Raw genomic sequence first — 16,378 nt, 5'->3', positions numbered from 1 at the left:
AGACGCAGTCACCGCTGTGGCAGGTCGTGGTTTGCGAGTGTAAGGTTGCGTCCTGGCCGAAGTGCCTCTCTTGCAACTAGTTTTCTGTGGACTTTTCTTTTTCTGGGGGCTTCTTTTCTTTTTCCGGGGTGGTGTCTGGTCAGAGGAGGGTCCTGCCACTGGAGAAGTTCTCCTTGGGGACCTGGTCTTTTTCTTCTTGGGGCTTCGTTGGACTTTTGTCTTGGGTATAACTTTGGGGGCATTAGGATCCCATCTTAAGAGTGAGCGAATGATGACCCCTCCTAGAGTACCGCTCCCTCCAGGTTTCAAAATGATTTGTTTTTTGGTTTGAGTGTCGATGCGGGGATCGGCCAGTTGGACCAAAGCGACTTTGTTTCGATCGAAAATGCGTTTGGTTTGATGAGGAATCTGAATGATTCCTTGGAGTAATTGACGTGCCGTCACCGTGAACCATCGTAAGACTTCTTTGAGACTAGCTTCTAAGACACGAGCTCGTGTTTGTGGATCTTTTTCTCGACTGATGCCATACAAGGCACGAATCAATTTGACGGGAAGATGCGACTGAAGGGACGTCATGTTCGCACTGAGAGTGAGACAGACGAAAAAGGGTCTGAGGTTTTTATAGATTTTTTATGGGGAGTGAAATGAAGTCGAGGACGGAGACGTGTACAGGACAGGCCCTCCGTCTTGGCACCAGTGGTGAAACAAGTGGGTACGAAATCGCAAATCCTCGGGAGTCGTAGGTTTCAAATCGACGAGTAAATAGGCGTGTGGAGTTTGAGTGGCATCGTCGTACGCCTGAGTCAGCCAAGGCGTTCCTAACTGTTTGGCTAAGACTTGCGCTTGCGATTTATCTCGAGGGCTTTTAAACAAGACCACGTAATGCGCATTGAGACTGATGGTGTGATGGGCTTTACTTTGTTGAAACAAATTTTGGGTGATGTAAACGACACTGGCATTACGGTGATGCCCTTTGCGCGTGAACCACAGTTTAATTTCTTCTTCGTCTTCTCCTAACATGTCGTCGAAAATGACCAAATGGGTTAGACGGGAGTCAGAGACGATGCCGTCGTCTTCTTTAGGAATGCCTTCCACAAACACGATGGAATCGCCTTGACTTTCTCGCAAGAGGCTGTACGCCGATTGCCACTTTTTGTAACACCACACGATTCGTTGAGGGGGTCGATCGATCAAATGATGTTTATGTTCGATCAAACGTTTGACGAATTCGGTTTTGCCTGAACCGCTAGGTCCAGCAATGAGCATGTTAAAGGGATGGCGAAGATACAAAGCCTCCCAACTGGCACGATCTAAGTGTTCGTCGATGACTTTGACAGTAGAGGAAGAGGGAGCAGAGACAGCAGAGGTAGCCATGGTGTGAGAAATGTCACTTGTGACACGAAAAACAAACAAGACAAGAGTTTATATACTTTTTCAGAACACGTTTATTGAATGTTTCAAACATGAATACGAAAGACAAAAATGCATAAAAGCCAAAGGCTTAAGTACAAGAATAAAAGGCACATGATAACCATGAACGTGGAATAAACACAAGTGTCTGTACAACATGTTTTGGGTAAAGTTCTAACCAGTTCTATAGTAGGGGTAAGGTCACACCAGTGTCCTCCCGAAAGGGTCTTTCAGGCCTGTCCACGACAGTCCTGTCCTGGGTGACGGTTTCTTCTGGCACCGTCACTAACACAGGTTGAAAAGTAACTTTTTTCCTTGAATAACTCTCGTGCATACTGGGCCACCTCTTGTGTCCAAGCCTCAAAACCCTGGTCTCGGTGATGTCCAACATTTGACTCCAAACCAATCTGGTTTCTTCTTCGTCAACGACATGGTAAGTAGCTTCAATGAACAATGAACTATCGATCTTGCCTAGGGTTCCTTTTCATATACAGACCAATACCGACGTGACCGTACGGTAAGGTGAAGTGATTGGGAAGTCGCACTCGCTTCTGGTATACAATTTGATAGACTTTTTCCAAGGGTCGACTGACGATGTGGTGAGTGGGTAAACGTACAATCTTGTTCGGTTGATAGGTGGTCACTTTAAAGTTTCCATCCTCTCCCGATTGCAAGGCTCCTTTCAATACCCCAAAGTTGACCACTCGACTGGTACGATGATTCAGAGTCAGTCCTTTCACTTTGCACGTCGTGTGCACTTCTCCTTGTTTGTCCCGGTATTCGTAGCCCTAATTTTTGGGACCACCACTGACGAAACTTAGAATCTTGTCGTCGGGATGCTCGTCTGTCCAGGCTCCTAAACGGTCTCCTTCGATGTCAGAGTGCTGTTGAATCGGGTGATGGATGTAAATGCAACTGTCCGTGTCAAAGTACAGGACGCGTTCTTCTAACAGTTCTAAAGCTTCGTACAATTTTAAGCGAGCATGAGCTGTCACGTAAGCTACAATGATGACATTTCCAAAAGGGTCGTCTTGTACAAAGTCCAGATCTTCTTCGTAATTGACCAAGATCAAATCCTCTCGAACGACGTCCACGTGTTTCATGTATTTGGTTTTGTCGTGAATCATCTGGAAGTAGCGGGAAGGTTCTGTCAAATATTCCGTCTTGGGTAAACACGGTCGTTGTGCCATTTTACCCCACAAGCAATTTAACATCACTTTGGCAAACGATCGCCTGGCTTCGTTTTTTTCGATGTGGTCTAAAGAGATGCCTTCTTGTGCGTAGTATTTCTCTTTGAATTGTATTTGGTCTTCGGGAGTGTGACACCAGGAAGGATAGCCGCTGGCTTCTTGTTTCAGTTTCAAAAAGGCATCCACGTAGTCGGCGAAAATGCCTTTCTGAGTAGGGTCACCCTTGTGGTACTGTTGTGTCTTGGGAAAGTGGCAAATTTCGTACACTTCTAACAGTTGGTATCCCATGTCCAGAGCTTTGAACAATTCCACGCTGACCCAGGTTCCCGTCAAGGCACGTTCTTCCTGGCTGTGATGGCAAGGTTGGTCTTGGTTGCACGTTTCGGCACAAGTACGGCACAATGGAAACATCAGTTTGCCTTGACAATGGTGAGGTAAGACGGGATGGTATAGGTTCGTGGGAGGCAAAACTTTACACTTGATCAAGCCTTCGTATTGTCGAATGTTTTTCAGGTCGATGTGTTCCGTGAACAATTGCGGGTGCCCTACAGGAAAGCGACAATATTTGCACACGTAGGGATACAGCGAACACACGTCCAAGTATTTGATTTCTTCTCCTTTCTCTTCGTCGGCTTGGTACAGCAAACAGGTGGCATTGGTCCTTCCTCCGTACAAACTATCCCTCGGGTTCAGCGGGTCCATGAACTGGTAACTTTCCACGAGGCGTTTAAACTCGGGATCGGTTTTCAAACGGTGATCGTACTCGTGTTCCCACATTTCCACCACTTGGTATCCCTCCTGTTCCAACTTTAGGCGTCGCTGACAAGTGTCCTGGTACAAGTCTTCCATGGTTCGTTGCAAAAACTGATTTTTAGTGTCACGGTCAGGGTAACAGACGGGACATCCGTGAAATAAGCAACCGTTAAACTCCTACACGATCTTGGGGTTTTCTAAGTCCCAGCCATCTACCGAATACGTTCCGATGGTCTTTTCGCCTCCTCCGTTGCGGGCATGCTGAATCCATTTGTCTTCCTTGTCGCACAAGTAATGTAACTAACGTAGGGCTTTGATCGAGTATTGACGCTTGACATAGTGGGTCGTTTGAGGGCTGATGACAGCCACGGTGTTTTCAGGCATGAATCGTTGGCGGTACACTAAGGAACACGCTTTGGCAATGGTGCAAGCTTCTTTCAAAGGATCGACCCCTCCGTGTTCCATGAACAGTTCTCGAAATTTTCCACAGCAACGCCGTAAAATGTCCACGTCGGAACGACAATACTTTAACATTTCTTCCTGAAAGTCGAAAGGGTCCGAGGCGTGAGCTTGGTGCCAAGCGTAGAAAGCTTCTCGTTGTTCGGTACGCATCTTGTCGGGGTCGTAATAGTGAGCCTCAGGCAAATGGGGTAGAACAGCATGTCGATTGGCTTCCGTATTGAAAAAGTGTGGAAAGTACCCTTTAGCCATTTCTGTCATTCCAAACGTTTTAAGCATTCGGCTCAAAGGCATGGCCAAGTAACTCATCGAATCTTTAAACTGCACTTGTCCCACTTGCATGAAAATGATTTTGGCTCCGTTCAAAATCACTTTAGGACGTTCGGTGCCATGTTCCGTATAGTACCTCAAAAGAAACTGTCCATCGTATCCGGAGAAATTGTGAGCCATCACCGTGGCATGACGATGACAATCTCCGTAACGTTCGATGTCCTCTTGGCTCCACGTCTTGTCGATGGGGTCTAAGACCCATTGGGCAAAATCGGCTAACGTGTTTGGTCCCCGAAAGATTTTTTCACGTCCTCCAGGAATCTTGCTGCAGTGAGGGCAATGACTGAAGATAGGTTCTTGAATGCACTTCTCGCACGCTCGATGAGCCACGCAGAAATTAGGAATGTGAATGCCAGTTTCTTGCATGCATTCGAAATCGAAAAAGATGAAATTGCCTTTCTTCTTGTGACCGTCCTCTTTCTCTGGTGGGGGTTGGTATTTTTGCACGTAACATTCGTGTTCCAAGTCCACGATGTGGTGACAAATGTGACATTTTTTTCTTTCCTCGACATACGTGTGCCTTGGCATTGTTGGTAAGTATGCCTTGTCCACACGTAGGGCACAATGTCAGGAGTTGACAAGCACATTTCTTCTGTGAACCTTGTGTTTTCAAATGTTGCTGGTAACAGGCAGGGCTGACAAACGTGCGCAGACAAGTCGAACAAGGCACTGGTTCTTCGCTCAGACAGGGTGGAGAGGCCAAACATCCTGGGCATTTCAATCCACAATGCTTGTGTTGCTCTCGATTGTTATAACCATAATCACATTTCTCACAATAATAACCGTATCCCAGGAATCCGGTGATACTGGTAATGGTATCGAAATGGTTATCGTGATGATAAACATGAATGTATTTTCCGTCCTTAAAATCCTGGCCTCGAAACAACAGAGACCCGCGCATTTCTTGAGGGTGCACTTTCAAGGTGTAGCGTGGAGCTAGGGCATCTTGCAATTTTTGCATATCAGGAATGCCACAGGGTGTGTCTTTGGACAGGCCAGCTTGTTGCAACAGGAGTTCTGCTTCGTTTCGTTGTTTGGCTCGATCGGATCGTTGAATAGTGTTCCAGGTTCTTTTCCATTCTGTCGTGTCGTTCTTGTTGGCATAGGTTCGTCCCACCACGATGGCACGGGCTAAACACATCTGGTCATGAGGATTGTGAATTTGGACAAGACTACGCTTAATGCTGCGAAGCTCGTTCACCAATAACATCTTTTTGCGTCCTGTCCCTTGAGGAAGAGAGACGTGGGCCATTTTCAGTGTGGCTTTACCATCGGTGATGTCAAACTGGTCATTAGATTGTTGTACGTGTTGAATCTTGTCCATGATTTTGGAAGGGGTTAGTTCTGCAGGTCTGCTAAACTCGATCCAAACAGGGGATTTCAAACCGTCGTGATCTATGGATAGTGTCAAGCGATCGTCTTCTTTGGGTTGACATTGTCGCTTGAGTGCGGTGAGCAAAGAATCCCACATCTCGGTGATGAACCCTTCTGCTTTCTCCAAGGGTACGTCGGCCTTGAAATCTTTAAACTTCACCGTGTAGGTGTAAGCCGTGGTTCTAAATTTTCTAGAGGAGCGCTTTTCCGTCTCTCGAATGGAATAGTATTTTTCAGGGTTGACTAAGGGTGACGAACTTGGTTTAGTGGTTTCAAATTCTGGTTCACTCATGTCCTCTTCAAAATCACTGGCATGAATCTGTGCCAAGATTTCAGCCCTGGTACGAGGCGATAGATCACGTTTCTGCCTCTTACTTTCTTCTTCTTCTTTCTTCTCGAATGAATGGGATCATTTCATCTTGAGTGCAAAACGTCAAATGACTCAAGTTTAAACACCATAGACTAATTTATAGTCTTGGCAAACCAGCGTATATAAAAAGGGTGTATGTCTTGTCCTTTCACTATTCATTTCACTCTCAAGCTGAGCACAACGATGGAAGAAACTACCCAGATGGAACGTTTCGTCAGAGCTTTGCGAGGGGTCATTAGAAAATTCTCTTCAGACCAGCCGACAGACTACTCTCCTTCCTTTCGAGATAAAAGTCAAGATACTTGCTATATCTGTCAGAAGAAAGGGCATTGGTCTTCAGAGTGTCCAGACCGTCAAAAAAGAACAAAAACAGGGGCTAAAAAAGACAAAAGTCAAGATACCTGTTATTATTGTAAAGAAAAAGGACATTGGTCTCCAGATTGCCCAAAAAAGAAACAAGAGGAGTCAGAAGAAAAGAAGGATTCTTCAAAAGAAGAGAGGGATTCTTCGGAAGAAGAGAGGGATTCTTCAGAGGAAGAAGAGGAAGAAAGAAGACAATTCTATTTAAAAGAGGCAAAGAAACAGGAGAAGAAAAGAAGAAGGGAAGAAAATGAGGAAAAAAAAACGGTGAAGAAATTCAAAAAACAGAGAGACTAAATAATGAAAAAGAAGAAGTGTACGAACTTTTTAAAGTGTTCTGTGGTGAATTGTGAATTGGATTGTAAAAAAATGGATAAAAGAATACATGAATGATATAAGGTAAGTGTCTTTGAGTTTTGATTTTAAAATAAGAAGCTACACTCACGCACTCATACACAGACACGTACTATAAGGGTAAAATGGGTGGGTTTATTTTTGAGTTATTGGCAAATTGAAATTGTATTTCTTTTCGAGAAATGTGGGTGGCCCTGAAAAGGGCCTTTTTTCTTTATGGTGTAGGAGTGAGTTTAACCAATCAACTTTAACTGCCTTAAGCCTTTGCCACGGCCAAGGCCTACTTCTGATGATTGGGTTGAAATCACTAAGGGTGGTACGACAGGCTTAGTCACAGGGTTGGCGTGTTTAGCTCGGGAAGGTCGTATTCTCTTCGGTCGTGATAAAGAAGTCTGATACATTTGTTTCAGACTTCTTAACTCCGCTAAAATGTCCAACAGTACCGTAGCCGTTTGATTTTCACCCTCTTGTTTCTTTGCTGCTACTTCTTCTTGCTGTTGTTGCTGTTGTTTTTTTCTTACCTCTTCTTGTTGCTGTTGCTGTTGCTGTAGGAGAAAAGCTTGTTCCGCTTCCTTTTGTCGTTGCATAAATTTCTCCAATTCTTCTTTCTGTCTCTGTCTAAAATTCTCCACTTGCGGTAATGTAGAAGGTAACGAAGGTTCCGGAACAAATTCTTGCGAGGTAAGAAAATCCACAAAATCCCAATGTACCTCTTCTGAAAGTAAGTCCGGGTTCCCTTGGGCAGTCTCCCCTGCTGGTGCACCCCAATGGATCGTTTTCTGAGTTTCCGTCATGTTGAATCACTGTCGCATAGATTGACTGCACACAAGCGCTAGCGAATCTATATAGACCAACTGACGTCACAGACTACTCTCTTCGGATTGGATGCGGGCTGACTGAATTTTGTAACGCGTGTTTGGATTGGTGAATGAACTCAATCCGTTTCAATCCTGCCTCTCCCTATAAATAAGCGCAGTTCAGTGCATTGATTCACCTGTTCTCGTCGCTTCAAGATGTGGACCGATGTGCAATCTTCTACGCTTGTGTCTTCCATGATGTTCCGGACGGACATACCCATGCTGAAAGACAAGGATGCCTGAAAAGAGTGCTGATTTACGGACCAACAGTGAGACGTAGCCTAAGGACAAGAAGAAGACCAATGCGGTACCATTTATGTTAATGAATACATTAACATAAACCCAAAGGCCCTTTTCAGGGCCAGCCATATTTCTCGAAAAGAGATAGCCTTTCCATTGCCTACCCCTTTTTTTAAATTTAAATTTAAATTTAAATTTAAATTTAAAAAAACTTTAAAAAAAAAAAAAATCCCAAAAGCCCAAACTCTATTCCCCATGTTAATTTCCCTTGTCCCTAGACAGACCCAAACTCTATGTTAAATTCCCATTGTCCCTAAAGTGGCCCAGCGTTTTTCTCCATGTTAAATTTTCATTGTACGTATATTGTCCCACGATTTTTCTCCATGTTAAATCCCCTTGTACGTATATTGACCCACGATTTTTTGCCATGTTAAATTTCCATTGTACGTATATTGTCCCAAGGGTCTCCGTAATGCTAATTCCCATTGTACGTATAGTATCCCACTTAACTACTGTAATTACCTCTAGTACCTCACGACTTGTGATGATTTATATTTCTTTGCAGCGATACCTTCCAAGATCTGTATGACAGAAACTATGTTTAGTTGTTCTTTCTGACGTCAATCTTCAGCAGTGGAACCTTTACTTCCACAGAATAATAAATAAATAGACATATGGTTTATTTTCTCCATTTGCTTATCCTTAATATATTCAGGCCGATTTGAATAAACGAAATCATCTTACTGCGCAACATCAACAATATAAGTATCTAGGTTGAAACAATTCCCCAAATAAACATAGATGAAAATGTTATAGTGCTCATTAACAGACAATGTTGTTAATATATGCTTGATACGCAATGTGTTTCAAAATAGAGGCGCCTATTACCCTCGGACTATAATATATCTTATGTGTGTAGTAGTACAATCCTTGCGTTTAATTACTTACTTGAGGTGGAGAGTTTAATTTAAAGAAGCAATGCGTTTGCCTTAGTGTCTTTTAGTAGACATATCACCACTGCAATGTCTTGACAATGTAAAGTCAGAGGAATTATATTTATAACTTTGTTGCATCTAATCCCAACCAAGCTAAAGGAAGATCTGAACAACAATAAAAGGAAAGGGAGAGTTCTGACCATAGAGCCAAAATATACCCTTGAACACTAGCGAATAGCAGTGTTAGCCGTTTTGACAAAAAATGCAATGTAGATATCGGACAATTATTATTTTTATTTTTATAGCCAGAGAACCAGCCTACTGTTTCGAACAATAGAATACTGAATATTTTGAGACGAACCCATTGGCTAGTAACTCAGTATTTATTTTTATTGATTGCCTGTATTAGTTCATCCTTCCAAAATAGTAAATGGACTAGTATTGCGAGGCTGGGTCGTTAGTTACATACCAGGAAGTCTGGCTAGTGAGGACCATGGATCTCGAAACAATGATGCGAAATAACTGTATTTCAGTGCTCAAAACAATTTTTCGAAACTGTAACGAATGAACGCTTGTGTGGTTTGTACGCCAACCAATCGAAGAAAGTATAATTATTTGTGCATTATATTAAAATTGTGTTCAATGGAAAATTATTTAGTGCGTATTTTATCTCTTGCTGCCAAAATTGGAGACAGACTAGGTCTTAATAAAGTGTCTTGCCGTCTACCTTTTAGTTTATTATTAGTTAAATGGCAGTGTAGACAGCAAAACATCTGACCTGCACTAGTAATTCATCTATATTTACACACGGGAAAGGATGTTAAGAAGCACCGAAAAATGTAGGACACCTAACATCACTGCAAGTTTCTCTGATTCCTCAATATGAATTACACCAATAATGGCAAGGTGAGATAAATGTAAGAGAAAATTTTAATTTACTTCGATATGTAGCCGTGATGTACGATTGGTAAAATATTCTTCCGAAGAACATTAAACAATGAGCAGAAAGTCATTCGCAGTCTATAATGTAAACTATATATATTTGATTCACTTATGGTAATGTTAACCATGCTTTCGTAGCCACTGTGCCTTATTATTCTCACCAAACAATTACCACCAGCATACATTTCGTCTTGATTGATAGATCCTGCGCTCCAATACCCCTTCGAATGTCAAACGTTAGTGCAGACACAGCTTGAAAAATTACAAGGACTATGATCTGTCCTTTAATCGTCGTTGCTACCGACTCAGATTTCGACAGAATGTTTTTCCACAAGAAGAAGAAGGACTGTAACGGTTAGGAGTTTAAATTGTACTTGGGAACACATGCGTATTTTAATTTATCACAATTTTCTGTTTTGAGAAATCATTTGAAATATTGATCGTTTAACTTAATGTAATGCACACACTGATTGATTATTGCCACTTTCCAGGTAGCAATCGTTGGTTTGTGGTTTGTGACCCACTATATTCATATCTTTTCTTAATAGAAATGTTATATATAGTATTAACAATAATAAGATTATGAAAGGTATTGCATAGGATACTACCTTCTTTCAAACCGCTTATTTTTTCCATAGATGCATTGAATTTATTTGCAATGATCTCAGGTCTGAAACTCAATATTACCATAACAAAAGCAGCATGGATAGAAAGTAAAAACGAGTGCAGAAATCATAGTTAACTTTGAAACTCCTACGGGTTACTGAATAAACTCAGTTGGGTGTACTATTTTCTGTCGACGTAAATAAAATGATACAGATACATTTTGAAAATTAAACAAACATGCTAAATTTTGGTGGAATCTAGTAAAACTATCCCTACTACCAACTGGCAAAATTAAAACCAGTTTTGACAGCCTTAGTGATTCCACAATTAAATCATTTGTTCATCTCCTAAGCAAACCTTTGTTTTAACGAACGGAAAGAAAATTCGTCACATTTATATGGAAGTCAAATGTATATAAAATCAAAAGGGATATTATGTTTCAAGGCATCTTCAAACAAGTATTAGCAATGACTGATAATATGAAATGTGGGTTCACTTGTTTGAATATTAAATATGCGCATTCTAAAGCATTGTTTTAATAGGAGATGAAGATACAGATAAATTATCAATGGAGACGAAATGTATATTTTGGCGTGATTATTTATTGGCTTGAAATATTTTAATACAACGAAATGTACAGCAAACAGAAGAACATCGTATGATAATGAACTTGTGGATGAACACATTAATACGAATGAACAAGGTACACATCATGTACAAAAAAACAACGGATTGAACAAACTATCTTTTATATTAGCAATGTGCTTACTTACCAGGAAGTTATTTAAATTTGATCGACTTAAATAAACAACATCAAGGAAGATGCTCTTGTCTTCGAAAGTGTCATTCAGGCTATAACATTATTATGTAGAAAATTAAAGATACAACTGAATACAGGCAAGAAACTGCCAGTTATTTTATCCCTAACCAGTAATACAAATTGTAAAGATTTGTACAAATTATTTTTGAACTATTCCACCATCTTTTGAAATAAGATAAAAACATACTTTCTAATTCGATAATGATTATTGGTCAACTATATTTACCAATATTCAAAAAAAAAAAAAATTACAAGTGTTTTAACATCACGTTTAACACAGAATTATACTGATGGAGATAAATTTTTATATAAAATATGTGCTAATTATAAGGATAAATATACGTTTTGTTGTTGTAGGATTTAACACCATTTGTCAGAAAAAGATAAGCTATACATGTCGCAAAGCTATACATGCCAGGCATTTTATCCCTAACCAGTTAAAAATTATTCATCACAGTAATACAGGTTATACAATATACTTTCTAATTCGATAATGATTATTGGCCAACTATATATTTTCCACTATTCAAAGCAACAAAAATCTAAAAATTACAAGGGTTTTAATATCGCGTTTAACATAGATCGCGATACATTTTATTTAAAACATGTGCTAATGATACTGATAAATGTACGTTTTGTTGTTGTAGGGTTTAACGCCATTTTTCAGAACAGGAAAGGTTATACATGGCGGCCAGTATAATTGGCGGAGGAGGAACCCTGGAAAATCCTGGTAAGAACCACCGACCCACGAGAAGCTACTGGCAAGCTTTCTCACGTACCCACGTTAGCCGAGCCTGGGACTCTAACCGACGCAGACAGAGGTGAGATTGCAGTGATCATTAAAGGTGAGCGCTTTATACCACTCAGCCACTCAGGGCACTGTATGTTTTGTAACGGTTCACCAGAAACAATTGTGCATCTATTTTGGGAATGCAGTGTCATTAATAGATCCTGGAGTAGTTGTATCTCACTGGATTTTATATGTACATAACATACTCCGAACGCCTATTGGTTTTATTCGGATAAATATTTCTAGAGCAATTCAAGGAAAACGTTTCTAATTTCTTCTTCTTACTAAGTACTACAAATGTATATACAAGATGAAAAGAGACATAACTACGTTAAATGACCTTAAAAGCTTATTTAAAGAATAGTAGGCCTATATATTAGAAAAATATTGCAGTCAAAGCGGAGAGAAAAGAAAGCTTTAGGAAATTTTTGGAACAGTGCCAACCGATACTTCTATCCAAAAAAAGTTATTTTTTTAATTATAATATGTATACACAACCTTGTATATGTGTATAGTCTGGAACCAATATCATTGATTCAATATTCAGATGATCGCTCTCGCTCTCTCTCTCTCTCTTTCTGGCCCATCTTCATTTCTTTATAATATATATATATATATATATATATATATATATATATATATATATATATATATATATATATATGTATAACATTGGATCTCGTGTTATTTGGGCCACAAATACATATTGTATCAAGAAAGAACGATCATACTTTAATTACGAAAAGTGACATTCATAAATTGTAAAAAGAATACCATGTTTGGACTTAAAATACATATGAAAATGTAATTTTTAAATGTCAACATGAAGATCCACTCCATGACCTTCTAGAACCTCTAACAGAGAAAATCCTATTTACTAATTATCTTCTAAAAATCATACAAATAAATACATTATTTAGAATATGGAAATGTATATCTTAACAAAAATTCTGCATTTTAATCCAAGTTTCTACTTTTGCATGAAGTTGTCCCACAATTACAAAATCGTCTGCTACCCGAAGCGTCAACTCGCCGCAAGAACGGGATTCTCAAGAAATTCCCCTGTGTGTAGTCTTTTCTAAATTCTTGAGTAATTTTCCCCATAAACAAGACGTTTTAAACACAACAGATCCTATTAATTGTTGTTTCTCTTTAACATATTAGCTTTTTTTTAAATGTTGAAATTTACTAACTTTTCTACAAAATCGATTAAATCTGCTTAATATCTATTGCCATTTATTGGCACTGTTACGTTGAATTTTGTAAAACCAGCTATAAATCTGACCTAATTACCCGACTAAACTGCTGCCAGAAACAGTCCAACCTAATGTATTTCATTTATATAACAGGATGGATAAACATCACATCTTTTCAAAGATGTGCGCAGAATAGGCCGACATATCCAGTATGTCCAAAATTAATATTATTTTGAACATCATACTCTTGTGACAATTGTCTCTTTTCAAATTGTAAGCATTGCCGTGCTTTATGTTCGTCAATCGGTCGAATTCTGTATGCGTTTTCCTTCAATATTGGAGACGGAAACCTTAGGTGCGCAGAAATGCCTGATATCGTTGCATATAAAACCAACAAAATGTTCATTCTTTCTGTCAAATGCATGGCAGTCGATTAAACACTAAATTTGCTAGCGAAGCATATTGTAGAATCACGTATTATCGTGTATTACATGTTGGTGTATTGAAATTCGTTTTTGCAATGGACGTCACAGAGACAGCCATTTCCTTCATTCTGTCACAAAATGAAAGTTTTCATACGCGCTTACATCTTCCTCGTACACTCCACAACACCCTTACGCATTAAGGCCCCATTTTCCTCGTGCAAAAACATAGCTGGCCAGACTGGAAATAACACCTTCTCCCCCGAGGTAAGGTACGGTGTACATAATTTACCATCAAACTCTCCGTGGATGTCAAATTTAAGATGAATTGGTGGGAACTGGATCCTCATTAACCAACACAACTGGGCGCACTTCTCCACATATATACGCAGCTTGTCATCAGGACTATAATCTGTGTGGCCTTGACATATTTTACTGAGGGCTTTTTGTGAGATAATCTGATAATGATAATAATAATAATAATAATACAATTAATAAAAATAATAATAGTTTTTATTTGTAATGTAGGCCACTGGCGAATGATACATTTCCATACATCATGAGGTACAAAAAGATGTTATAGTGCGTAACAAAAGAACATCGTATTTATAAGACGCAATATACATGAAAGTAATAATTATTGCTTTTTTCGGATATAGGTGAGATACAAGTATATACTGCACAGTAATCAAACAAACGGATTTACGGGTAACCCTACAACTTGTGTTGAGCAAGATTTGAGATGTTAGTAGTATATGGGGCCACCCTAGCGACAATGGGAATTAGCATTACAAAACCCCTTGGGCCACCCTAGCGACAAGGGAAATTTAACATGGAGAAAAACCCTGGGTCACTCTAGTGACAAGGGGAATTGAACATGGAAATTGAACATGGGAATGTCACCTGGGGATCAGTGGGAATTAAACATTGGTAACGTCATAGGTTTATAGGGTCAAAACCTTTTATAGGGTGAAATGTATTTGTAGGGACAAAGGGTTGATAGGGACAAACATAGACATACAGAAACAAACAAATACACATTGAAACACACAGAAAAGAGGACAGAAATATTCTAAAGAAAGACTCACAGATAGAATAGAGACTCGATAAAGAAAAGTCTGTTGTATGGGTTCAAAACATTTATTCAAGTACATATATACATGGGCTCTCTGGCCTGTGCTTTGGTCTAAGCACTATCCATTAAATACATAAACATTTGAACATAAAAGAAACATATTTACGAGTTGTTTAGTTATTGACTCTAGTAAACTAATGTTTAAAATTAACGTTCACTCCTTTCTAAAATCACTTCATATGCAACGAATTTACATTAAATGTTCGTTTATAAGAAAAAGTCAAAACAAAACAAATAACAAACAATCAAATAAGAGAAAGTTCGTGTTTGTCTCTCTATCCGTTACACACGTTGTTTAATATCTGGTCAGCTACCACTTGTGTCCCAGCATAGATGTTTCCGATCTCGTATTCCCTGTCAGTCGTAAATCTGCTGTTACGTCCATCGTGCTAGGTACACTTATCGGTAAGCAGATCAAGAGCAGTGATCGTCTTCTTCCCATGGAGGTGCAACATATGCCATATGAATAGTCACTTTTCCATCGGTGATGTCAAATTTTTCTCTCACCGACCGCACGTCTTCAACAGCCCTCAAAAGTTTGGAAGAAGTTATTTCTGCAAGTGTGCTAAATCCGAGACATACAGGCGAGTTCAAACTGTCGTGATACATAGATAGGCTCAAACGACCTTCATCTTTGACTTGGCAATGACATTTGAATTCCTCTAACAGTGAGTCAAGTAGATCCGTAATGAAACCTGATACTTCCTCGGCTGGAACGTCAGACGCGAAGTCTTTAAATTTCATCGTGCAGGTGTAAGTTGTCGTTCTAAATTTTCTCGAGGTCGCTGTCTGGGTCATTTGGATGCTAAAATACTCCTTTAGGTCTATTGAATCCTTTCCCTTCTTGAACGCACTTTGCTGTGACGGTATGGTGGTGAAAGAGGTCAATGATGTTTGTTCCTTCTCTTTTTTCTTCTGCGTAGAGTTATTCATCTTTCTCGTCGCTTGTCCTCGCAATGAAGTGTCGTTCTTGGAAGTCGTCCCTTTTTATACTGGGTGATATCAGCATGTCCATAAGGTAAAGTTTTGTGGTCTGGAAGTTTCACTGGTTGCACGTAGTTTGTCATGGCATTAGTACATAACAACTAAGATGTGGTATTGCATTGGTGATGTGATCGTGAGGCATAGAATCACACCCGAGTTTCTCGTTGGACTTGAGTCTTACGCTCTATACTTGCTGTTTGAAAGGATTCATTTTTGTCGATTGGTCTTGGTAGTGACAATGAACTATTGGTCTTGGACGTTGTCCCTTTTTATATGCTGACCAATATCGATGTGACCGTACGGCAACGTAAAGTGATTGGGAAGTCTCACTCGCTTCTGGTACACGATTTGATAGATTTTTTCCAGGGGTCGACTGACGATGTGGTGAGTGGGTAAACGTACAATCTTGTTCGGTTGGTGAGTGGTCACTTTAAAGTTTCCATCCTCTCCCGATTGCAAGGCTTCTTTCAATACCCCAAAGTTGACCACTCGACTGGTACGATAATTCAGAGTCAGTCCTTTCACTTTGCACTCCGTGTGCACTTCTCCTTGTTTGTCCCGGTATTGGTGGCCGTAATTTTTAGGACCTCCACTCGCGAAACTTAGAATCTTGTCGTCGGGATGTTCGTCTGTCCAGGCTCCTAAACGGTTTTCTTCGATGTTAGGGTCTTGCTCACCCGGTCGATCGATGTAGATGCAACTGTCCGTGTCAAAGTACAGGACGCGTTCCCCTAACAGTTCTAAAGCTTCGTACAATTTTAAGCGAGCATGAGCTGTCACGTAAGCCGCAATGATGACATTTCCAAAAGGGTCGTCTTGTACAAAGTCCAGATCTTCTTCGTAATTGACCA

At 40.0% G+C, this 16,378-nt stretch overlaps 1 protein-coding gene across 2 annotated transcripts in view; it reads right to left on the bottom strand.

Moving 5' to 3' along the window:
- Window positions 1–10,762: 10,762 nt before the first annotated feature.
- LOC149796330 (uncharacterized) overlaps window positions 10,763–16,378 on the bottom strand; it is a 65,259-nt gene continuing 59,643 nt past the window's right edge. For both annotated transcript variants that reach the window (XM_089960998.1, XM_089960999.1), the window contains one exon: window positions 10,763–13,866. In XM_089960998.1, the coding sequence (XP_089817124.1) occupies window positions 13,570–13,866 (297 nt within the window). In that variant the 3' untranslated portion in view covers window positions 10,763–13,569. The remainder of the gene's footprint in view (window positions 13,867–16,378) is intronic.

Source organism: Sinohyriopsis cumingii, chromosome 6 (genome assembly GCF_028554795.1).
Source record: "Sinohyriopsis cumingii isolate HCF-2022 chromosome 6, ASM2855479v2, whole genome shotgun sequence".
Classification (NCBI taxonomy): Eukaryota; Metazoa; Mollusca; class Bivalvia; order Unionida; family Unionidae; genus Sinohyriopsis; species Sinohyriopsis cumingii.
The sequence above is the reverse complement of the archived record's forward strand: the minus strand, read 5'-3'. Positions and strand labels throughout refer to the sequence as shown.